This window comes from Mytilus trossulus, chromosome 9 (assembly GCF_036588685.1).
Source record: "Mytilus trossulus isolate FHL-02 chromosome 9, PNRI_Mtr1.1.1.hap1, whole genome shotgun sequence".
Taxonomy (NCBI): Eukaryota; Metazoa; Mollusca; class Bivalvia; order Mytilida; family Mytilidae; genus Mytilus; species Mytilus trossulus.
Window position 1 is genome coordinate 45,221,615 of NC_086381.1, and position 27,523 is coordinate 45,249,137.

Here is a 27,523-nt window from a genome sequence, read left to right on the forward strand (position 1 = left end):
TTTGTATGTCTCTTTGTCTTATTCCAGTCAGATAGTGACTACAAATGCTCATAGGATTTTAACCATGTTTACTAAAGAATATTTATACATTATACAAATTATAAATCCTTCATATGTAAATTGTAGCTAGTCAGTTATGGCAAATATATATGATTGGTTAAATTTTAGCAATCATACCCTATCTTTTTATTCTGATATATGAACTATAAAAATGTAATATTCTACTTTTGACAACAAAAAAAGTGACAAACATTAAAATATTTTATTTTAGCTGCCTTTCATAGTTTTGTTCTGGAAGTAGAATTGCAATATATGTATTTGATATATATCTTGATATTATTGAAACAATGTATCTAGTCTATTATTCAATAAAGCATTTGTTATGTTTTTATCAGCATATTTGTTATTATTATACTTCATGTCAAAATGCCAGATTTTGATTGGCTAATACGAGGGTGTCAATTTACTCTATTACCCTTCACAGAGACGCTTGATCAAGTGTGCGCTTTATTAAATACGACTCCATTCTATGGCAAATACTCTATTACCCTTCACGGAGACGTTTGATCAAGTGTGCGCTTTATTAAATACGACTCCATTCTATGGCAAATACTCTATCACCCTTCACAGAGACGCTTGATCAAGTGTGCGCTTTATTCAATACGACACTATCCTATGGCAAATACTCTATTACCCTTCACGGAAACGTTTGATCAAGTGTGCGCTTTATTAAATACGACTCCATTCTATGGCAAATACTCTATCACCCTTCACGGAGACGTTTGATCAAGTGTGCGCTTTATTAAATACGACTCCATTCTATGGCAAATACTCTATCACCCTTCACAGAGACGTTTGATCAAGTGTGCGCTTTATTAAATACGACTCCATTCTATGGCAAATACTCTATTACCCTTCACAGAGACGTTTGATCAAGCGTGCGCTTTATTAAATATGGATGGTTATATACAAGATGTCATAGTTTATGACTTTGAATTTTAAATTAAATTGACAGTAATAACAGAACATTCAGTATAATAAATTAAATAACACATATCTGAGAGGGTGATAGAGCAGATAGTTACCCCTCGAAAAGACATTGTCAACCTTGGCTTCGCCTCAGTTGACAATGTTTTCTCGGGGTAACAATCTGCTCTATCACCCTCTCAGCTATGTGTTATTTATATAATGATTATAAAATATACAAACTGCAAGAAACATACGTCAATTCCTGGATGCCCCTTTATAAAAGAGGGGCAAAAATGTTCCGGAAATTTTTTGCATTGCCACTGGATGTTGAGCAAACACTAATTAACAATTGTACGTTCAAAAAATACCATTGTATAGTAGCTTTGAATTCTTGGTTTTTGTTTTTAATCTCTTAAAAAACTATAAAATCTGTCTAATCTTTAACAAAAAGAAACTACAGAAAATTAACAATAATTTGCTTACAAACTGATTGGTTCAAAGTGATTTCATTAGACATAAACAAACATTCTTTCTCACATGAGCTCATATTTAATGTGCAACATACTTAACAGTAAAGCTACTAGTACAATTGTATATAGATGTGAACTCTATCATACTATATGTAAATGATGAACATAAAAAACCTGTTACATGTGGTATCAAGTTCATCATCAAATAAGGGATCAGTCTTATATTAAAAACAAACAAATTTTCTAACACACAATTAAACATACACAAGATAATAATCAAAGTGCTTGTAAGCACTAAATGGTATAGATTGCTTCAATTTATCAGTGGGAAGTAATATAGGGTTATTGCATGAATATTCCCCAATATTCATGCAATAACCCTTTTATTGTATAGCAATATAATACTTGAAAGTTAAAATTGGTTTAAACTAAGATTTAAACGTTGATGACGTCATGAATTTTGAAGATTTATTGCACTAGTGCAATATTATAATTGATTGCATGCCAACTTTTGGTTACGTTCTGTGGTAAATATTATATTGCTATACAAAAAAATTAAATATTGCATTGGTTGTAGTTGATTTAACAGCAATTCTAGTCAAAGAAATAACTCAATTTTTTTTAAGATGACTTTAACAATGACATCATTTAACAGATATTTGGATGTATAGAATGTTATGATCAATGCACTATATCAAAAGTGTTGTGTATCAAAGAGGTAGTGATAAATCTTAGAAGATTTAGATATTAAGTCCATCCCATAAGGTTTTGATTGCATTTCATGCAATCTTTACCTAAAAAGAATTTTGCATCCATAAAGTATTGATTGGTCTATCCCAATATTTACACTTCCGTTTAACCTTAAAACACTTATTGTTATTTATGCACACCTGCCTCAATTATGGTTACCCTAATTTTTCTTAGTGAATAAATCATTATATATTTAATCAATGCAAGTCAAAACTACAATGTAATAATTAGCAAGAATGTGTCCCTAGTACACAGATGTCGCATCCACACTATCATTTTCTATGTTCAAATGACTGTGAAAATTGGAGGAAATCTCTAATTTGGAATTTAAATTAGGAAGATCATATCATAAGAAACATGTGTACAAAGTTTCAAGTTGATTGGACTACAACTTCATCAAAAACTACCTTGACCAAAAACTTTAACCTGAAGCGGGACAGAGGAACGGACAAATGAACAAACAGACGCATTACATTCTTAGGAATTTTGTTTCATAATCTACACATATTAATAAAAGTACATTTCCATTCCTAAGGTCACAGTGTTAAAATATAAAAAAAAACAATATAACATTAATAATTCCTAACATAGTACAAATCATTTAATGGTTTTATATGACTTAGTAATCTCTATGACACTGAAATTATAAAAATCACAATAGAGTTTTGGAATAAAACAGATTATATTTCATCAAGCATGGCGTCAGCATCATTGTCATATGAATTGCCTGAGGATGCCCTGGATTTCCTTGTACTTGATGGTCTCTCTGATGATCTACTTGTCGATGGTCTTTCTGATAAACTACAAATACAAAATACATTTATAATACTGAATATTAAAATTGCTTATGTGTAACTGTTAGTAGAGAAATAATCAGTGAATCGAAATTTCAATCAAATATTTTTTTCTAGATTGCAGCATAAAGACAATAATAGTGTATTAATTTGAAATATCAACCATACAAGGATGAGGCTTAAAAACGGGGAAAATGCGAGGCTCTGCCAAACTTTTTCAATCAAAAGACATATCAACACAAGTGGACATAATTGTATACTGTATGTTATCCTCTAGATGCCCTTACTGCCTTGGTGGTCTTGAGGTAGTGTGTGAGGTTGTGGGTTCAAACCCTTACAATGCAAACCAGACTTAATCAAAGCCTGAAAGGCTGTAAAAGCAATTGCTGCCATGTTTATGATTTGGGGACTTTTTTTTCATCCACATATATTTAAGAATTAAACATGACAGGAGTGTTGTCTAGTGAGAATTAAGAAGGTTTTAACTTTATATCAATTAAAGACTTTAGCAGAAAGTCATTTTTAATATGTTTTATATTTCACAAGGAGACAACACGTTTACCAGGCTAAATTTGGGGTCAAATATACTTGTGCTGAAACATATAACTCCAAGAGAAATTATTATGGATTATCCCCTAGTAGTGTTTGTAACTGGGCAATAATTTCCTTTATTGATTTTATTTTCATAATTAATTTAAATTTAACACTTCAGTTAAAACATTTCAACTTTCCAGACGCAAATGTTGAAAAACGGGAGAGAAACAAAATATTTTACAAGACATAAACATGTAAAAAATAAATATATATTTCAGCTGACTAAAAATATTTTCATAATGTTACTTTTTCATCATTTCTTAAAAACTAAGTCCCAAACATTATTGCTCAGTTGATATGTGTCATCCTCATGCGGTACGAGATAACTATATATAATTCTCATGCAATCCTGAAAAGAGAGGCCATCACAGACAAACATGACATTAAATCGTCATTATACGAACAAGAACAAACAGCTCTAAGTTGCTTTGATATTTATCCAATTTTCAGGAAACATTGTGAAAATGATCTTCAATATTTCGAAAACATGTGAAATAAAATTGCAAACACGGTGGACCGTCGAGGGTCAACAAACGTAGTAGACTCGTCCATTGGAAAGACGAGGATAATGGTTTCATCATTTGTCATTCATACCCAGTTTTGAATATGATATCCAAAAAGGATGTACTTTTTTTAATCTATGAAACTAGAAAATTACAAATTGTAAATATCTCTTCATCTGGACTTGGCATCTATCACGTTTGGACGGGTCCATTTCATTAGTAAGGTGATCGATAAATCTTACGGAGTTATGACAAAAAAGGAAAACAAACTTAATGTTATGTGTTTTTAACAAGGGTTTCGTTCCTCTAAATTATTTGCGGAAACAAATCAACAAAATAGGTCAGTTAACTTTGTCTATTTTTAGATTACAGGTAATCATTTGACACTACGTATAACCTGATAACCTGTGTAGTGATTTTGATTTTACGATAAATTTATGAATGAACGACAATTTTATGAATGAACAAGAGCACCTGACCTCTTTCTAAAAAAAACACCAATTAAACATATAAAACCGTATATTATAAAAGATAATTCAGTCAAATTTTCAATACTAAATCAACAACTGAAATGATTTCATATTTTGTTGAAACATCGTACGAACGGAAAACGGAATCGCAGGTATAAAAATGCATTTTTTTTCACTCGGACGTCTATGTTTTTTGATAGTCAAACGGTTGTCCCCCTAAATACAAAAATACATCTACAAGAACGTATGCTGAAACTTCTTAAATCCACTAACGTTTTTCAAAAGTTTCAAGCTATGTATTGCATTAGAAAACATACATAGGTGTTTAAGAATGACAGACCAGGAGCCTGTTTAACAAAATACTATGGCTTGATCTGGGCGGAGTCTCTGATCTGGGTCACAAAGATGGCCATACGCGACGGCATGAAAGCAATTGCTTTAAAAAATCAGTATTTGCTGCTTTTCCACTTTTAAAGCACAGGGCATCAATAAGTAAGAGTAAATCGGGTTGGAGTCCAAATAATGTGTGCAAGTAAAATGACATGTCTTCCTGTGAACTGTTACCATGTGAACTAGCATGTTAAAAATGGGACTCAGCAGATATGTCAGTCTATTGCAAAAGCAGGGTTAAGATGTTGCATCCTTGCAAATTAATATGCATGTAATATTAATTTGCCATATAGCCTTTTTGTACTCAGGTGGTGTAAAGAAAGCATCAATTTAATCTATCTAGTTTGTCTTTAATTATGTTTTGTTGGGTTGCAGTCTCATCAACTGATCACATGCATCACATTTTATTTTTACCATTATTTAAGTATGATGGGATATTTGAGTCTATTAAAATTGATAATGGAAATCGGGGAATATGTCAAAGAGACAACAATCTGACCAGAGGGAAAAAAAAAACAAACAACCAAAGACCACCAATGGGTCTTCAACACAGCGAGAAAATCAAGTACCCGGAGGCAGACTTAAGCTTTGGGCTAATAGGATTCAAGGGTTGCAGAGAAAAAGATTGACAATGAAAGTAGATTTATAAAAGAAATGCACTAAATTACCATCTATTTTTAAAATGGAAATACCTTGTATTTGAATCCTTTGAAGAAACTTTTGGTAGAACTGGTTTATTAGGTGTTTTCTTATTTGTCTCCCTGGTTCGTCTTGGTCTATAAATATAAAATTTAATACAATGTATACCCAGTACACATTAACCTTAAAAATCGAATGATTGTGGGAGATGCACTGAAATCTTGTATATAAATTGCATAGCATAAATAATTGTCATTTACTCCAAGTCAGCAAGGAATATTTTGTTAATGTTTCATCTTCCTGTGTAGTTTTCAAAATTATTTGACAAAAGTGTATGATGAATTCATGCTATCTATGTGTCCATATCATTCATTAAAACATGGTAACAATATTTTTAAAACATGACAATTCACTGTAATTTTGTATAGGTGGAGATAACTCAGATAATTAAATGTAATATTATATATGGGAGATAACTCTATACTTCTTATACTTGTACTTTAGAATAGTTTTTTCATGCAATATTAAACTTTTTTTAAATTTTACAATTCTAAAATACTACCTAATAGGAAATTAAAATCAACATACAATTGTTATTTTCCGTGCCTTCTAACCCAAACAGCTTCTTATACTCTTATATATATGAAAAAAACACAAGGCTATAATAACTTACTCATTTTACATTGAATCATGGGCTCATTTGTTTGTCCAAACAATGATAAAACTATTTATCATATATTTAGTACAAAATACAGCAGTTTTATCTTAGGCCCTCGGGACTGATATTGGATTCTCGTGGTGATACAGCATGCGATACAGATTTTGCCATGTATTATTTCTTTTGTCCAAACTATGATAAAACTATATACAAACCTTGCAACAGTTTTTGGTTTGTCTTCATTCTCATCTTCTAGCACTAGGGAATCATCGTCCATTGATCGATTTGATTGCTTTGCTTTCTTACTGTGTTGTGTGACCTTTAAAGAAATTTAAATACATGTTTATAGAAAAGAGAATTTTATTTTATATTAAATTTTTATATCATAGTGATTTTCAAAACAAGGAAGAAACAACTGTCTGAAATAAATCAAGACTTATGATTGCATTTTTTTCAAAATGAAGAAGAAAGGCAGTTAGATTGAATTCAAGAACAATTTAATGAAGAGTTTAAAGATTATCTGTAATAAGCCAATTATTGATTTAAATATTAACGGCTACTTGCAAAGTGTCTAGTTTGTATTGCTTAATATAAAAGCAAATATAAAGATGACAAAAACCAATAGAAATCCTATGATATTGTTTTTATCCTGAAATATTCCATGAAATGTTTAAATAAATATTTCTTTCCTTTAGATTAACTTTATATATAGAAGTGAATCTCACCGTTTCATCATCAGTGGTATTTTCGTCATCACTGAAAAAATCAAAAACATCATATTAAACATGTACAACATCACAGATTAAGTTATTGTTGTACCTATCACATAAACAAACATGGGCGCATCTTTATTCAATCTTTACATTTTGTTAAAATTTCAAAAAAATAAGCTATATTAAATTTTAATGAATATTTAACTTTGATTAAAGTGTAAAATTACCATATATCTTAAATTATAAATTACGTCCAAATTTCTACATATGACATTCAGCAATACATAAAGATTATGGTTGATCATCTCCATGAGATTGATTTTCTTGCTTGATCCTGTACAGTGAAAGCGAGAAAAGCAATGAAGTTGAGATGACCAATGATAATCTGTTTATCACAAGTTCACCTATGACGATGTGTCAGTTGTCAATGAAAGTTGCCACATGCCCCTTAGTTAATTTTTCATATCACTCCACTCCACTGAGAAAGGAAATTATCAGTAAGCCAGATCAAATGAAAATAGCAATAAAGGCATTTAAAGAAAGACTTTTTAATGATTTAATATTTGATTCAACATACAACATGTACAAAAAGAGGTATACATATGCTTAGCCTTATATTATACAGCATGGGTATATCTGGCTTAAAACAGAAAAAAAACCAAAAATTTATAATATGGATAAAACATTTGTTAGTGAACAAGTAAAAAAGACCAAGGGAGTTACAAAGATTTCCATTTTCCTGAGTTAAAGTTAATATCTATTTTATATTTTCCTATAGTAAGTTACCTGTAATTCATCTGCTTTGCTGGACGTTTAGTACTTTGCGTTGTTGTTTTTGTTCTAGAAGGTCCAGGGTCACCATTATTTACTGCCACACCTGTAAAGAATAATTTTCATAATGTATGATTTGAAAGATTCATCATAGTTTTGTACACATTATAAAACGTAAGAACCATTTTTTTTCATCATTATGCAAAATGTAACAGGATAAGTACATCTAATAAATACATTACAGTGGGGGATCCAGATCTCTTTATATGGGTGCCCGCCAGAGTCATGCATGCTTCAGTGATTCCTTATATCATTCACCAAATCTGAATGTTCTTCATTTCAGTAAACATTGTTTTGAATTTTAGGTTATTTTTCTTCAATTTTTATTTTTTTCTCCCATTATTCTATATATATATATTCCTTGTATTTTAGCACCCCACTATTCACCAGTCCTTATTTTTATTCTATTTTTCTCTATTCTTTACTTTTTTATTCCATTTTCTGTAGTATTGGTTTATTATATATATTCTCAATAAACAACATCCAGACAGTTTATAAGGTAGATTAATTAATTGTTGGTGTTTTATCGCTACTTTTTAACCACATTTGGGTTATTTTTTAGCGACCAATTTTTATAAGTGAAGGAAGCTAGACTCCCTGGAGAAAAACACTGACCTTCAATAGGAAAACTGACAATCCTAGCTATATACTCAATTAAGATTGATGTGGAGTGCACCCACATGACTGGTGTTGAAAATCACAACCTCAGTGTTGACTGGCTAGTGATTACAGTAGTAGAACTACATAGACCACTTGGCCACCTTATCAAGGTAGAAGATGGCCTTACTGGCAAAGTGGGTCAAAATCTAAATGTTCATCTGTGCTAATATAAAAACCTATCGACTTGGGTAAATTCTATTTTTCAAAATGTTTTGTACAATTGATTTCAAACAAACCTCCAGATTCTTTCAATTCTCTGATCTTCTCTTTTTTACTGTTTAAAATTGCTGCAAACTAAAAAAACAGAATTTAATAATTAAGTAAGCAAGTAAAGACATACAAAATGTAAACATGTTTGTTCTTTATAGTTGAATTTTCAAAAAATAATTATCATGCATATTTATTAATCATTTGAGCTGTCAGAGTACATAAATCATTAAATTGCGGTTATATGACAGTTATTGAAGTTTCTTCAATAGTGTTTACCCTAAACTATTTTATATACTGTACATGTGTCTAGATTGGTGCCTTCATTTCTGCATTTTTCAACTTTCAGACTTTTTTTTCTAAATCTATTTTTTGCTATACTTTTTTTTTAACCTTATTCTCTTTTCATTTTCACTTTTTAATTTTTTGTTGGTTAATTTTTATTAAAATGTGGCCCATTTTTCTGTTTTTTTCTTTTTTTTTGGTCAATTTTTCTTTAAACCTTGGTTCATTTATTCCTAATGTAGACCCTCGTATACCAGGCACAATTTGTCTTCCTTACTTTAGAATAAAGGTCCCTTTCTAATTCTTCCTTTGCAACAACACACTTTTCCAATCTCTACAAAACAGAGTAAGTCATGATTTTTTTTAAACATATTTATTTGATACAGACAACTGATATATACATGAGTAAAATGTCCTTGGAACATAAATTTCCTTAAATAAACTGAAGGAATCAAAATATATAGAAGTGTTAACTTTAATATATGCATAATATTTCATCATAAGGTTAGGAGAAACATGGTTGACAGCCCCATGTGCACACGTTCTACACAATTACAAGAAGCTGTTGTGGTTGTCCTTGGTTCATGTCTTTTCATATTTGTTTCTTGTTAATTATTTTGTGATGATTATTAGCATGATTAGGCCACCAGTTTTTCACAATTGAATTGTTTAGTATTTTTCATGTTGGAGTCTTTTAAAGCAGACTATATGATATAGTATTGGTTTATCTCAATGTTGAAGGCCATATGTTTGTCTATTATTACTGACATCCACTTCATTTGACTTTAGTAGATAGTTGTCTCTGACACTGGCAAAATTAGTTAATGAACACCTTATCTATAGTGTGAAGCATAATAAAATTTATTATACTGCAATCAGCTATTTTACTATACAAATAAAGCTATACGTATAAACGTTAGCTTTATACGTCAATGACCTCAACTAACCTATAAGCGCCACCTCCTTACCGGAACTACTGTTTTTGATCAACAACGTCACGTCCAACCATGGCAACGTAAAGTAACAATGGTCAAACTTTTATGTCTTCAAATTGGTTATTTCTATACCATGTTTATCAAATGTTATTAATTAAGTGCATTTTCCCTTTTCTAATTCCTTAATATGTCAATGTCTTACTGCCTGGACTACGCTCATAGGGAAATATTTTTTTTTTCGATTTCAGTATAAAGACAATATATGTATAATCGATAGAACCTCACATTTTCCCGTTTCTGAGCCTCATTCAAATAAATTTCATATTTCAATACACTATACATATATTGTCTTAATAAAAAAATGTTACATTTTTTTAGTTTACAAGACATTTCTTCGTTTTCAACTTTTGAAGTATACGTTCAAGCATGCCAGTACAGAAAATAAGGATAAGAAATTGTCCCAAGAACTTGCTGACTACCAGTCATGCCAGTAGGGTCATCAATACAATGATAGAAATTCAAAAATATAAGACATCAAGATGTACACCAGAAGAAAATAGTCTTCAGAGTTTAGTATGACGTCCATTATCACTGTACTAGTATACATATTTTTTAGGGGCCAGCTGAAGGACACCTACAGGTGCGGGAATTCTAACTACATTGAAGACTCATTGGTGGCCTTCAGCTGTTGTCTGCTCTATGGTCGGGTTGTTGTTGCTTTGACATATTCACCATTTCCTTTCTTAATTTTATTTAAATGTACAAAGAAAATACCAAAAGATACAAACCTTCCAAATACCAAATGTTCTTGAAAAATGAAAAAAATAAATGTCCTACCTTTAAAGCATTAACTCTTTCTTGAGATAATCTGTCATTATCTGTTTGTAATGTTGCTATGTCTACTTGCTGTGATTTTGCACATTCAATACAATAATTAAGGACAGAGCTTATGGCATCAGTGGCAGATGTTGACGACTTGAGTGTAGCTCTGCCTAACTGGAACTATACATGCATGTGAACATGGTAAGTTAAATTGTAATAAAATCAAAATGGTCATATTTACTTTTCATTCTATCTTTTACTTTTCGCGATCAAATTGAATAAAAAAAATATAAAAAGAAGGTCTACTAGAGCGCTATGGTTTAATTAATTTTTTTTCATAATTAAAGTTCCTGACAGTCTATTTAGAAGTTCTTATTTTGTTGTTGTTGAAATTTTCAACATAACATAACTGTTCATAATGTTTCAAGGTTAAACATCACATTCCCTGACAGTCACTAAAACCTCATTATTTTATCTTTGTTATACATGTTATATATACAGATTCACAGATGTCATAATTAGTTTCAATGTTTCATAGAAATGTAGGTTTTTGTGTTAACTTTAAGTGGTTTTATGAATTCATTTCAATCATTCATTATGTTAATCATCAATTTCCTTGTCTGTTGAACCCTTTCAAATTTGTTCTTATTACTTTTTATAAAGGAACATAGCAGCACTACTAAATATGCATTGAAATAAACCCACCTATTAGCCTAAAATGAAATATGTCTCATTGGCAATCATACCACATCTTCTTTTTTATATTGTCTCCACATGGTTGTTTTAACCAATTATATTCCTGAAAATGTACAGTAGGTAAGATTATTAATAAGTATTAAACATGTTAGGTATGTTAAAAAGTCTTTATTATTAAATAAACATTATCTTACTGTAATATCTTCTGCTGGAACATGCTTCTTCCAGATCAGCTCCACACTATTATCCTTCTTCTGTTTGACTTGGTAATTAAAAACAATGTCTTTTCCTCCTGATTTTGTCAATGCTTGTAATGTCTGTCTTGTAAATGTATTAAGGTCCATCTTGATAGCTAATCTGAGATTATCAAGATCATCTTCAGAAACTATAGTTTAAAAAAAAAAAAAAATAATATAAACATTTATAAATTCAGAAACTATTGCAATATTTTTGTAATGCAAGTAATCATGATAATGTGACCAACGAAACAATCAATTGTATGTGAGGTCATTCATTTTATGGGTTTAATTATGTACATCTTAATTTTGAGAAAAATGTTTTTTCGTAAAGTTTTTTTATTTTTTTATTGTTCATGTTGTTAGTACAGTATATTTCTTTTTTTCTGATTCCTGAATATGCTGGGTACACTTATCTAAATAAATTTGCAACTGCAATGAGTGTTGCAACACGAAACTATTGTAAATTCAGAAATTATTGCGAAAAATGCGACAGGGTTATAATCGCAATAATTTAAACTTGCATTTTGAAATATTTTATATGGATAAAAAAGGATTTTTCTCAATATCTCAAAGATTTAATTGGTGACTGGCTAAGTATTAAATTTAAGCATTACCATGATTACTTTTATGATACCAAGTTCAACAGGGTCAATATCTCACCTTGACCTTTCCAAACATCTATGCCATCAATCAAGGTCAGCTTAAATCCTGACTTCCCGTCATCCTGATAGTCTGTCTGCAGGAAGCAGCCATTCCCATCCAACAAATCTAATTTAACCAAGGATTTCATGCTGGTCAAGTTTTACTGTAAAAGAACATTTAATTGTATAACATTATTTAACATGTTTAAAAGTATGGCTTTGAGGGTAGTATCCTATAATGGCATGCATGATGCTGGTAAAGTTTTATTTAATATTAAATATAAAACATTCCTCATTTTTAATCATTTACCATTTTCAAGCATTGTGGGTTAAGGGGTATCTAACATGCATACTTGATCATGATGATGTAGAGAAATTAATTGATTACTGTGTGTATAATTTTTTAATTTTTGTACTATACCAATTTTATGGGTTTTATGTGGTATGATTGCCAATGAGACATATTTCATTTTAGGCTAATAGGTGGGTTTATTTCAATGCATGGTGGATCCAGCAAGGGGGGTTACAACCATATTTTGTCCCCATTCCAATGCATCTATGTAAGGCGTCAAAGAAAAAAATATAGTAGCCTTATAAGATGTCATATTAAATTATTTGCACTTTAAGCATTATCATGATTATGTGAGGTACATTATACATGTTATTTGAAAATCAACAGATATTTTATTGCTCAAATTTAATTTAGGTTAAACATCATTTGAAAATTCTCTTGTAACAATCAAACTGCATACAGCATTTGTACAGCAGCTAGCAAAAAGTGGGCGTTTGATCACAGGAATAAAAAATTCTATCAATAATAAGAATAATAAGGCACTGTTTATTTAGTGGCTAATCCAGGGGATGGGTTCTCTTTAGTCCGACGGCTGTTTAGCCAGACAAGCTGGGGCCATGGTCCCACGGCCCCAGCTTGTCTTGCTTAAAACAGCCTTTGGACGTTGAGAGTAATTAATCTCGGACTAGGTTCTCTTTTGACGATCGACTCTGTAAAGATACTGTATGCATCTTGGGCTTGGGAGGCAACAAACACAGGCTACAGGTGTCAAATCAAAAATTTAAAATAGCCTCCCAAGACCTGTAATTATTTGGACTAGATAATGCTCATCTTCATGTCATGTTGCATGATTCATTGATTGATTTGATTTTGTGTTTGGTTTGATAAGATCTGGTGTTTGCCATGATTTATCAAAATCAAATAATTGAGGAAATGTCTCATGAATTTATACCTATAAATATAGCTTACTATGTAAGAAATTCAAATATCTGCACCCAATGTTATTATATTTCTAGACTAAACTTTTGTTAGACAGCAAATATTCTGATGTTGGAAGATGACAAATACAGAGATATTCCGAGTAGTCTACTTATCTTCTAGTCTCATGAGCAATTCTTTACTATTCAATGATTGCACCATTGCAGTAATCTAAGCGATGAAAATTTGTCAAATGAAGAAAAATATACAGTTATATGATCATAATTATAAAATAATGAGGTAGAAATTCATGTGAATAAGATATTCCGGGTTCACATCCGACATTCGATTCTGAATTTTAGAAAAAAAACATCATTTGGTTTTCTCTAGCTTTTACCTCAACAATTAAGGATTTTGACAGTCCTGACCAAAGTAAAAGTTACCAAAAAGTTAAAAGAACAGAAAAGTGAAATCATCTTGCAAGAAAATTATTGTAGTAATAATTTACTTCACTTTTAAACTATTTTAACACACCTTCAATAACATGACAATATAGTATTAGCTTTAGACTTGTGGAAGAAAAATGTAATTATGTACAAATATCTATCCCCCCTCTACAGTCACAGGCACTTGTTTCTATCCATACGAAGGTCGACTTTCGTATGGATAGAAACAAGTGTCTTTACAGAGTCGATCGTCACTTTTCTGATCTTCGTATGGATAGAAACAAGTGTTTAAGCCACCTTCTTCTATTTATATGGATAGTCGACCTTTGTATGGATAGAAACAAGTGCCTGTGTCTACAGTAGCAATAAATTTGATGTCTAAATCATGAAATATATATTTCAAATTCATCCAAACCCATCTAAAGACGTTATTGTAAATAGACAGTGGGGGTCAGAACTTTATTTCGACTCCAAGATCAGACGATTTTAAGCTTGGGAGTCGGGATTTATCCTTTCAGAATGTTTTCGAGTTTCAGTATGCATGATTATAATGTCGGGATTTAAATTTTTTTAAATTTAGAACTATGGGGATTACATATTTTTGAGCCTGGGATTTCAGTATCAGGATCCCTCCCACCCCCTCCAATTTCATGGATGTTTTATAAAAAATATATCACACCATAGTGAAGGGAAATAATTTAGCAATCATTGAAATGTTTTAATCAATTTGTTAAATGATAATTAAAATTTAATTAAAACAACACAGATGTAAACAAAAATAGGAAGTGGTGAATATAAACAGCTGTATGAAAAAAAGTTTAATCACAAAAATCCTGAACTCTGAGGAATATTCAATCGGAAAGTCCCTAAGCACATGGCAAAATCCAATGAAAAAACACATCAAACAAATGGACAACAACTGTCATATTCTTACTTGATTCAGGCTTTTTGTGTGATGGTCAATACCCTCCAGTGTTTAAAAATAATGAAAGAAGATCATTGAGACATGTTTGAAAGAAGGCCAAGCAATTTGAAATTAAAAACAATGAAATGTTTTGTATACATGTTGACAAAAAAACACAGGAGCAATCATTAAAACTTGTTATTTATAAGGACAAACTGAAACAGGGTATTAGACAAGCCTTTTATGCAATTTGGACATGATTTCACTATGAAAAAATATCCAACAAAGGTCAAAATAGAATATCTTTTCAAGGGACACTTTTACACAGTAGTGGACAATATTTCATAATTAAATTCTGTCCTGGACAAAATTTCACAGTTCATATCCATGAATATCTGTCCATGGGACATCATTTCATGAGGGACACTATTTAATCCTACACATTCACCTTAGTGCTCTTCTATCCAGAGAACTGCTGTAATTGTCCTATTAGAAATGAAATGATTTATGGGGGCTTGAATTTTTACTGATTTACGACTGGTTTGCCCTTTATGCCAATATTTATCCCTGCACTGTCATGACTATACTCATCGGTAAAATATTTAGCTTAAAGGGCCAACCCATGGTAATATCAGTATAAATTCAAGCCCTATGAATGTTAACTTGATTTTATCATTTCTGACAACTCAAGAACACACACCTTTTTTCTCCATATACCTGGATCAACTTCTGGTAGAATGAATTTAATACAAGGCTATCTAAATATCAAAATCAACCTTACAATATTCATGTATCCAAATTAAGAATAATTTGTTTAAGTTTGTCATTTATTAGTCTATGAAATTAGAAATTCTGATTTGTTTAATTTCTAGGCTTGCAATTTTACAGAATAATAAAGTACAAATTTTGAATAATAGACATGATAGAATTGAGAACAGAAATGGGGAATGTGTCAAAGAGACAACAACCCGACCATAGAATATATATACAACAGCCGAAGGCTACTTAAATGTGTCCTCAATGCAGAGAGAAAATTCCACATTCATGACATTCAGAGGAGTCCTTCAGCTGGCCCCTATACAAATATGTATACTACATGTACTAGTTCAGTGATAATGGATGTCAAGTGATAATGGATGTCATACATTCATACTACAAATGTACTTAACTCTGAATTATACACAAGAAAAAAAATATATATACATCATGTTTATACATGATATATAAACATGACAAAACAGGACTAAGTGTAGCGTAGAATTTTTTTTTATAAATATTATGTATCTCTGAGCCTCAGCTTTATTTACTGTTAGTGATTTGACATCATGTTCATTAAGGAATACACACACACACCTTTTACATTCTCATCTACTTGAAAAGAGAATTATTCTGTTATATAATAAAAATATAATGTAGTTTGATTGCAGTTGTAAAAAAAATTTGTGTCAATCTATTAAATATAAATTCTAACCAAAATGAATTCATTATGAGGGGGCTGGACTGGGTGTTTTTAAGTTCAGAATTAACCCTTTTGGGATCCTGGAAATCTTTTTTTTGAATTTCGGGAAGTCAGGATTTGATTTGTGGACCTCAGGATTTCATGTTTATAAGCCTGGGAATTTCGGGATCATGACCCCTCCGACCCCCCCCCCCCCCTTCTCTGTACTGTACACTTACATATATTTCAGAAAGAAGTTGAATGTTTCTGTCAGCCATTAATAAGACGAAACATGTGTGTACTAAGTGTGTGCATCTACAATCAACAATTGGAAAGATAAGCCACAGAAACCAGCTCTATACATATGGAAGATTAGAGGTCCACAAGAAATATTTGTTAAGAAAAACACGTCTTTTATATTTAGATGGATCAAAATATGGTTCACCAGGAAATTTTCACACATCTGCTCTGCTATGTCAGAATGACGATTCTTCAAATGAAGGTAACAAAAATTTATTTACATGATTTATCAGCATACATGGCATGTTTATGCAGTGTTTTTATGATATCAATTTGTATGAACATTTGATCATGATGTCAAAAATAGGGATTAAATTTAATTACAAATTTTAAACATTGTTAAAAAAAGGATATACACGTTGATCGTTATATCAATGAGAAAGCAAAGCAACAAAAAAGCATTTAAATGTTTGAATTGCCTTGATTAAAAAAAAGTGCCTTTTAATAAAGTGGTGAATTAATCTACGATCAACAACATAATTAAAAAAAAAATCACTAAAAAATATAAACATAATTCAAATACATTATGAAAAAACTACTCATTGTTAATATCATTTATTTGTTTCTACATGAAATACTTTTCTGCTTCATTAACGACAGATATCTTTCTTATTTATTTTTCAGATGAGAATGTAATAGACGACCCAGAATATAAAGATTTTGTGGAAGAATATCACAAACATCCTCACAATGGTCACAGCCTCTTTGTTATTCATCCAGGTTTGAATTTACAATAGAGTTTAAGGATGTACTCAAGTGAGGATTTGGCATTTATGTCAAATGTTTGGACTCCTTGGAGTTTTTCCATACAATACAACGTAAAATATTTTTCCCCATATATAACACCCATTTATTTTTTTTACATAATATTTTTAAAACAGCTCATAAAAAGGCCATTTACCAAAATTATAGCAGATTTTTACAATAGAGTTTAAGGATGTACTCAAGTGTGGATTTGGCATTTGTGTCAAATGTTTGGACTCCTTGAAGTTTTTCCATACATTACAACGTAAAATATTTTCCCCCATATATAACACCCATTTATTTTTTTTACATAATATTTAACAGCTCATAAAAAGGCCATTTACCAAAATTATAGCAGATTTTTACAATAGAGTTTAAGGATGTATTCAAGTGAGGATTTGGCATTTGTGTCAAATGTTTGGACTCCTTGGAGTTTTTCCATACAATACAACGTAAAATATTTTTCCCCATATATAACACCCATTTATTTTTTTTACATAATATTTAACAGCTCATAAAAAGGCCATTTACCAAAATTATAGCAGATTTTTACAATAGAGTTTAAGGATGTACTCAAGTGAGGATTTGGCATTTGTGTCAAATGTTTGGACTCTTTGGAGTTTTTCCATACAATACAATGTAAAATATTTTCCCCCATATATAACACCCATTTATTTTTTTTACATAATATTTAACAGCTCATAAAAAGGCCATTTACCAAAATTATAGAAGATTTTTGATTTTCTTTCTTTTAATTTGAGACCCAAATAATACCTATGCAAATATAAGGTAAAATTCCAAGCAAATGTCAGCCTTTTCCTGCCATATTTTAAATATCAAATATCATGAAAAGGAACTCCATGACCTATTAATATTTTTAGCTTATTTTATATCTTTACCAATGCTCTTCCAGCTTATAGTGTCAATTTTATATTCTTGATTTATTTAATTTCACCTAAGTACATCAAGTCTTCTAAAAGGACTTTTAACATTGTTTGAGCTAGATGGCCAATCTGGCTTGTTTTTGGATAATCTTTTTATTTACAGTAAATTCAGAAATGGTTGTCTGCATTTATTATTCCCATTTTGATGTGATGGACAAATATGAGAATAATTATTGCAATTACAGGTAAAGTTGCATACACACATATATGTACATGTATAATTATTCAGAATGCAAGTTTTATTTTGGGATCCTCAACAAATTAACATTGGAAAAATCACATCCTCTTTTGATTACTGGTACAAAAATGTACAATATTAAAAAAAATCTGAAGTAAGTTTTCATTTGCTAATGTGGGCTGCTTAAGGTGAGCAGGGGAAAAGTTACAAACTTTAGAAAAATACTTTTTTTCATTATTTCAGCTGTAAGATATGATCGACGTAACCCACAGCTTACAACACCTGAGTTAGAAATGGAAGAGGCCTGTACACTAGTCAGAACATTAGATAAATGGACCGTTGCTGAACAGGTAACAGTTTGACAATCTCATTAAATCTGATGTTCTGATACGCTAGGGGAGTGTAGTGTATCAGAAAATCCGATTTTAATGAGATTGACAGTTTGATAAAAAAAAAAAAACCCAGATGTATCCCACATTTTTTCATGACATAAATTTGAGGTCATGTATAGAATGAAGGAATTTAGACACCCAGCATCCAGTTGTTGGAATTGCTCTTTTACTGAAATTATTAATATTTACGGGTGTAATGTTACTATTTTCAAGTCTGAATTATCTTCCTTAGTTTTTCAGATTTTGGTCTTATAAGAGTAAGTAAGAAAGTGATACTTTCTCCTCTTGGTTTTCTTCTTGACTACATATCTCTAAAAGACTGTTTCAATTGTGAGTCTTTAATAGTCATCTCTACTATTCATTAGAGGACATACTATGTCTGTTGTTTTCATTGTCTTGAACAATTACATACAACGAAATATGTAATGGGATATCTCTACCAAGAGGATCTCTTCCTATATGAAGGTAAACACAGATGTGTCGCTGATATTAGTAACTAGGAAGTAAATACAAGTTGTAGCCAAATTATTGTTACTTGTCCTAGAAAATTTATTTTCCTGTTGAACATGAACATGATGAATGGGATAAAAACTTGTTAACTTTGAATTTAATGCAATATAAAATACATTATCATCATTAATATCTTTTTCAGAAAATAGTTAACGTCAACATTGGTACACTGACAACAGCAAACATGTTTGGTGCAAATGTATTTAAAGAAATGTGTTCTAAAATTCCAAACAAGAGGAACATTTCTGCTGTGTTTCTTAATGTTAGCCGTTTGAACAAGGCACAGATTATGAATTTTCAGGCACAATGGCAGCTTCCTGTATTTGATAGGTAAAGGGCAGGAAAGTTTAGGGCTGTTTCAAAATTTATTATGGTGGGGGGATAATATCCTAAAAAATTAATATGCTGCTGGTTGTTGCATTTTCATAAGAGTTTTGTGAGTATCATAAATAAAAAAAAAACAAGAAGCTTGTTTTTTGGGGGTTGAAACAATTTTTTGTAATCTTTTACAAAAATCTTCTCCTCTAAAACTACTAAGACAAATTTAACTAAACTTATCAATCACAATCATCAGTAGGGTATCTAGTTTAAATGCCTGATGACTACGCCTGCAAACTTAGATTGCTGACATGGCTATAAATAGTACAAATGTACATAGGGTAAAATGCAGGTTTTGGCTCATGTCTCTGAAACCAAAGCATTGAGAGCAAATCTGAAAAGAAAAAAATGATTATTAGGTCAAAATTTATCTGCCCTGAAATTTTCAGACCAATCATGGCAACCCGTTGTTGTGTTGCTATCCCTGAATTGGTAGTTTTAAGAAAATCTTGCAGCTTTTGGTTATTATGTTGAATATTATAATTGTAAATAGGGATAAACTGTAAACAGAAATAATGTTCAGCAAAGTAAGATCTACAAATAATCAACATGTATGACCAAAATGGTCAATTGACACCTTAAGGAGTTATTGCCCTTTATAGTCAGTTTTTAACAATGTTCATAAACATGATAAATATTGTACATTTTTGTAAATTATTACAAAATATATTCCACTAACTTCTGAGCCAAGTTCATTATATATAGAGATAATTGTAAGCAGCAAGAATTTTCAGTAAAGTTAGATCTACAAACACATCACCATCACCAAAACATAATTTTGTCATGAATCCATCTGTGTCCTTCGTATGATATGCACATAGACCAAGGTGAGCGACACAGGCTCTTAAGACCCTCTAGTTTTTTGTAATCCCTTGTTAATTATATATATATTGAAGACCAATCAAAGAAACTATGCTTATATTGATGCACAAAAACAAATAAATGATATCTCTGTACGGCATGTTGAATTTATAGGCTAGTGAAATTTTTCCAAAAGACCATTAGTGAAAGACACCCAATGGAAACATCATACAATGGCAAGATATTTCATTGGAAGGCTTATTTATATCTGTAATTTTTGTGTTTGCAAGATTTTAAGGGTGGTGTTAAAAACCAAGAATCAATCAATCAACCAACATGATTTATTTCAGATACTCTATAGTGATACAAATTTTCAAACAACATGCTTTATCAAATGTGGCAAAGCTTCAAGTGGCACTTGCTGAAATTCCAGTAATAAGGTAACTAACTTCTATATTTATTTAAACCTGCTTGTATTTTCAATTAAACTGAACAAAACCAAGACATCAGATATATTCTTCAAAATCATGAATGAAAAATGTAGTTTTTATAAAAAAACTCAATGCATAACTGAAAATGTTCATCTTTTTTAGACCAACCACCTTCAAGACAAAGAAAAATAATGAATATTACTTACTTGAAAAATTTATAGGCCTTGACTGTTAAAGAGTTATCATTAATTTACAGTGGTTGATGTGATGAGATTGAGATCCAAAAATGACAGAAAGGTGCAGGGATCAGCCTATTCAATCAAATACAATTTGTCTCCGTCTAGTGAAAAAAATTAAGTTAAACAATTTTTGTTTCTAGATAAATAGCTGTAATACAAATGTAGTCTTGTTTTTTGCTTATTTTGCTTTTTTTTTTATTGATAAATGAAACCCTTAGATCAGACCATCATCTGTTTCAAACACTATTATGTATCTTTACTGCAGAGATAGGTTAGAAGAACTCAATGCTGCCAATCCACGTCAAATTCAGAGTGGTCTTGCCAAGTCAGCTCATGGTCGTGGTGCTAAAACTCCATTACAAATCAGAAAGGCTTTACTACAGGTAAGTTACAGAAGACACATGTTTGTCAGAAATGTAGTAGCAATATTCTTCCTTAAAGCGTTGTAGCAAAATTATGATATTCTGTAACTCCTGAAATTTTTGCAATAGTTTTATTATTGTGAAAATTTCAACTGGATATGTTTGAAAGAAATAAAAAAATGCATTTTATATTTTGATTCCTTTATTTTTTTGCATCATTTCATGAAATCATAATACACATGTAATTGATCTTATATTTTTGTCAAATGTGGAAAAATGGCAATTAAGTAAATGAACGCAAAAACTTATGAAACTGCACTGGTTTTTTATCCCACATATTTTAACAAAAAATATTAAAACTTAAGAGGGGGCACATTTTTACTTAATTAATTTTTAAGTTCATCACATGATAAGTGATTATAGTTAATCCACAGAATCTACCAAAATTGGTGTCCCATGAATCAACAGATTATGTAGAACAAACACATGTGTTTGTATAGTTGATGAAGAAATCTACCTCCTGTATAAGAAATTAAGGAACAACATCAAAAGTTCAATGAAGGATAAAAAACTTAATTCACATAGTTTTTTCACTGACCCTACCCCCCTCTTAACTTAATTTGGGAAAAATTGTTTGACCCATATGGATATATGTAAAAATCAATGTCGGATTATCAAATCTTGCAGCATTTCAAACCCCAACCCCCAAACTATTTGAATTAAGTTTTTTATCTTACATTGATCTTTTTATGTCGTCCCTAACTGTTATCTAATTCTGTTTTAAGTTTCCAGTACTATTAGATCAAAATAGTTTATAGTTAATATGTTTCAGGACACAGAAAGAAAGTTAAAGAAGGCACTTGCTAAGGTTAAAAATCAAAGAGAACTTCTTAGAACAAGTAGAAAACGGAAAGAACTTCCAACTGTAGCAGTTGTTGGCTATACAAACAGTGGTAGGTAAAATTCCAAAAGACCTTTTATCTGCTCACTCCATTTAATATTTTTCTCAGTGATAGAAGAAGGTTGTTTGTAAAATTGGTAATTATCCAGAAGATACTGGGACACCGATATGAAGACAATTAATTCAGAAAAAAGGAAGCTTGGTACTAATTTTCCTATAAAACAGGATGAATAATTGTTTTAAAAAAGGATAATTTTAGAACTATATGATTTTTAAAAAAAGTCAGTTTAGAAATTGCAAATTGGCACTAACTCTTTAAAATTGAGACTGATAGATATTGAAAAAAAAACATATAGATGGACCCTAGTATCTATTTTAATTGCTCACTTGGAAAAGCTTGAAAGGATGAGCTTCTTATTTAATTAGAATGTCCACTTTATGACATCAAAAGAGAAGAATTTTACAATGAATTTATAACATTTATTTTGATTTTAAATTCTAATATCAATCTTTCATATTTTTATGGTTCTTGACACAAGAAAGTGTATCTTTTCTGGAATAAATGGGTTGTAACATTGGTGAGTGTTTCAAGTTAAGGAGATCAGGGTTGAAGTCATAAAACTTTGGTCTGTGCTTGGAGCACTAATTTCATACTCGAAAAATGAAATTGCAGCATTTTGAATGAATGCTTTAGAGTATAAGTACAAAAAACTGACTAGAAAGTTTTATGACTTCAAGGCCAGGTCTGAATATTAATTATATTTTTGAGAAATCTTTGTTTGGCTATTTTTCTTGCAGGTAAAACAACACTGATAAAAGCGCTGACAGGTGATGAGAGAATGCTACCAGAAAACCAGCTGTTTGCCACACTAGATGTCACTGCACATGGTGGACTATTGCCCAATAAAATGACAGTGTTATATATGGATACTGTAGGATTTATATCTAATCTTCATCATAATTTGATAGATGCATTTTCTGCCACGCTAGAGGATGCTTTGGCTGCTGTAAGTTAAACTCCCTGAAGTTATAAGGGTTTAGCTGGGGTTTATAGAATAAAGCAATACAGGTCAATAATGCAGAAAAATGGGCCAAAATAAAGGAGATTAGAGAAAGAAGGCCAAAAAAAGTAAAGAATACAGAATATGAAGTGCAAAAATAAATAAAAATACCCCCCCCCCCCCCCTAAAACAAAAAAAAAACAAAAAATACAGCAGGAAAAGAATCCCATCAATACCCTCAGATTTGCCAAATCATATTTGCTTCAGTTGAATGTTGCAAAAATTAACACTCTTGAAAAATTGTTTGTAGTAGCTTCCTTTAAATTTTCATGGTATTTATTTCCTCATTGCTTTTCTGATCAATACAATGTATTTCTGATCATAAAATTAAGAGCGGGTTGTCTTAAATATAGGAAGATGTGGTGTGAGTGCCAATGAGACAACTCTCCATGTCTTGTTTGCTTTGAAATTGGATTTGACTGCTTATTGATACATCGTTTAATTTGTACATGTAAATGATGTATAAACAATGATTTGATTTTTTTTTAAATATCATTTTTTATTGGCTTCAAAGGATAGCTGCCTGCTTTTAAAAGATATAAATCTTTTTTCTTTTTTTTTTACATTTTCAAAATTTTCTTTTGAAGAAATACCTTTCTTGTAGACTGATTCTGAATTTTGTGAATCTGTTTTAATCGGAAAGATGCTTCCTGCAGTTATTTCCCCTTACTCAACAATCAATTATCTTCTAAAAATTTAGTATTCTATATATTTTGAGTTATCTTTAGTTAGTTGAGTGAAAAAAAATATAGGTTTAGGTAAACAGAAATCAATGGTAAATATATTGCAAGTCTATAATTAATTATGACAAATACCATGAATATGTTATATCAAGAGAAACACAATTTTTAAAAATATTAGTTTAAAATAATGATGGGTCAACTGCATTAATCATTTTTCAAATCAGGATATAGTTCTCCATGTAAGAGATGTCAGTCATCCAGATGCTGTCAATCAAAAAGTTGGTGTGATGAAGATATTGAAGGAAAAACTGACCAAAGATCAAATGGACAATATTATAGAAGTCTGTAATAAAGTGGACAAACTTTCACAGTAAGAATGAATTACAGGATATTTATTTTAGATCCATTTTGGTAAATTATATTTGTTTGTTTTATGTTTTTTTTTTCTTATTTATTGATATCCAAACTTTTGTCCGAAAAATTGATTTTTGTAATGATTTAAACAAATAAAGACAATTCCTATACATTTAACAGGAAGCAATATGCACATGATTTTTAATTTGTTTACATGTTCAATTAAGTGTTTTCATACATTTTTAAAATTTTGTTCAGCTTGGTAGATAAGTTATACATTGACAGCTCACTTTAACACAGATATTGAAGTGTACACAACTATATTTTGGATATAAAAGCTTTGATATTATTTTTTTGGTAACATTTCGATGTCTTTTGTATTGTTTGCTGAGGTTCTTTTAAACAAATCCCAAACATCCTTTAATTACTTAAAAATCCTTTTTATCATTATCTTGTTAAAATCTACATACCTCTAAAAAAAACCAGTTCATTTGAACATAATCTGTCTTTTTTTCTATTGTAGGAATTATTTCTGTGAAGGCAATGAAATGCCTATATCTGCTGTGACAGGACAAGGCTTAGATGTTTTAGTGGAAAAAATACAACACAAATTATTAGGAGAAAACTCTATATATTTAGAGAAAAGACTGAGAATTCCTGATTCTGGAGACCAGCTGAGGTATAAATATCCATTAGTAAACATTTTAAAGAACTTAATTACTCTCTAACCTTAAGGGCATACGATACAGTTTTGATCCTGTATTTACAAGTTCGTGAAAATTTGAACATAGGCTATTTTTTACCTGATTAAATCAAATATGTAATAAAAAATATACCTTCATGTGCTACTTTTTGAGTAAACTGAGGTCGAAATTTTGTATATTTGCTCAAAATTCAGATTTGTGACCGTAATTTCTTTTTCGAAAGAAAGACATAACTTTTTTGTTATAAAAGATAAACAGAAATTGTTTTTTGTTAAATAACCGTTTATTTCTGTATTTTATAAGTATCCTAAAAAATTATGCATTTTTTATTCAGAAATAACTCATATTTCTCAAATGTTCATGAATTGAAGAAAATACGTCATTTTTTGCTGCATGTTTATCAAAATAAAAAAAAATCCTCTATTTACAGTTTTATAAAATTTGGGTCACATAATCTCCCTGCAAAATGAACCAAATTGCTGTTTTGAAAAATAGGGGTCCATGAACTCGTTTTCAAATTAAATCAGTTTGAGTGGTAAAAATCAGTCGAAAAATGCATCTCTTCCCGATATGTCAGTTTGACGTCGCGAAAACAACATTTTACGTTAGCAACGTCATTACCTCCCCTGTAACTGTATCGTATGCCCTTAACATTGGTTAGTGTCATTTAGATGCGTTTATCAATCTTAACTTTTGGCAATGGGAATACTGTAAAGTCAGATTTTTGACGATGTGTTTGAATGTCATTTATATGACTGGTTAAGTATGGCAATAATAAGAACTAGAATTCTGATATCTGAAACAGACCTGCATGCAAATTTTTATTTGAGATCATAATAATAAAACTCACATTTTGTCCATTCTTGAAAAATCGTAATAATTTAAATGAAAGCACTCATTGTCTTTTGACTCTTGGTTCTACAATTATTCGACAGGTTACCTACTATGTGGTAGGACATCCTGATACTTTGTCAAGTAAGAGCAACCAAAAGAAGTAAAAATCATATATATATGATCGGTGCAATTTGGGGGGAAATTTACTGTTTCCAGATGGTTAAGTCACGAATAGAAAGCATTTACGTAAACAATTAATTTTCCCTCAAAATTGTATGGATTAAAATCTTGAATTTACTTTCTAACATTGCTCTTGCATGAATGAGTACTAGGATGTCCTACCATAGAAAAGGTAACCTGTCGAAAAATATTAATTCCAGAGTCAAAAGTCGGTAATCATGGTAATATGAAAATAGAATATTATAATTTCTAAATAAACAACATTATAAACTACAGGTCAATGTGAGACAAAATGATTGAATATGAATGATTGATTGGTTAACATCAGATGAACAAAATTGGTAAGGCAGCTCATGTTTGTTGCAAACCAGTGTTGATAATAAATTTCTAATTTTAACTTTAAATTCTAGATTCCTAAACATGTAACTGGAGGACTTCTGTTAAACCAGAAAAAATTTAGTGCATTTATTATTTATAATTGAAATGTTTCATCCATGAATTATAATGTGAAATTGATATTAGCAATTTAGGAAAATGCTTTATACAAATACTGCTATCAAAATATGAAATGTGATTTCTTTTTGTGTAACCTTTCTTGTCACAATTTTTACCAGCATTAAGACTTTACAAAAATAACTGAATTTACTGTATATAGTCTAATAAAACATAAGGTAATTGTAACCAAGTCTTCTTTAATTAGATCTTTCCACTTTTCTGTGTATAGACCTATTGTATTTCTTCTGATTATAATTATAAAAAATTCTGCCATATTTTGGAATTTTTGTTTTTCCAATAATTTGCTTAGATGTTTCTTATATTTATATCGTACAGTTTATGCCCTTTGAATTTCACCCTGCTAATAAGATGAACATTTTTTTTTGTAAGAGATATCTCCCTATTCACTGTTTATCAAATGTGTGCATCTACTTGGTAACTTTGGGTAAACCAGAAATTAATTCTTCTTAACAGTTATTTCAAATTGGTTTTTAATTCTTGTTTGTTTTTTTTTATTTTAGTTGGCTGTATCAAGAGACCAAAGTACAAGACATACAAACAGACACTGAAAATCATCTTATTGTAGATGTTGTGATCTCAAAAACAGCTTATGAAAAATTTAAAAGTAGATTTTATAATGTGAAACAGAAAACAGACTTTCCAAAAATTAAAAGAAGTTAAAAAAGATATATATCAACTGTTGGCATCAGATATTGTTTTATTTTCAGTCATGTTTAATTCTTATATCTTAGTGTTTTTTTTATGCCC

General features: G+C 30.5%; 2 protein-coding genes across 2 annotated transcripts; one reads left to right on the forward strand and one right to left on the reverse strand.

Moving 5' to 3' along the window:
* Nucleotides 1–13,673, reverse strand: LOC134684661 (DNA repair protein XRCC4-like). Its single transcript, XM_063543965.1, has 11 exons — nt 13,528–13,673; nt 12,286–12,430; nt 11,581–11,771; nt 10,706–10,870; nt 9,211–9,267; nt 8,678–8,735; nt 7,737–7,827; nt 6,963–6,993; nt 6,453–6,556; nt 5,633–5,716; nt 1–2,990 (listed from the first exon to the last, which is right to left on the reverse strand). The coding sequence occupies exons 2-11, from the start codon at nt 12,413–12,415 to the stop codon at nt 2,870–2,872; spliced, it is 1,032 nt and encodes a 343-aa protein (XP_063400035.1). The 5' UTR covers nt 12,416–12,430; nt 13,528–13,673; the 3' UTR covers nt 1–2,869.
* LOC134684662 (putative GTP-binding protein 6) lies at nt 12,505–27,464 on the forward strand. The gene is made up of 13 exons (XM_063543966.1): nt 12,505–12,522; nt 13,867–13,972; nt 16,689–16,766; nt 17,189–17,284; nt 18,674–18,780; nt 19,475–19,662; nt 20,862–20,951; nt 21,447–21,564; nt 22,376–22,496; nt 23,243–23,451; nt 24,413–24,558; nt 25,066–25,221; nt 27,277–27,464. Exons 1-13 carry the CDS (start codon nt 12,505–12,507, stop codon nt 27,434–27,436), a joined length of 1,593 nt encoding a protein of 530 aa, XP_063400036.1. The 3' UTR covers nt 27,437–27,464.
* Nucleotides 27,465–27,523: the final 59 nt, after the last annotated feature.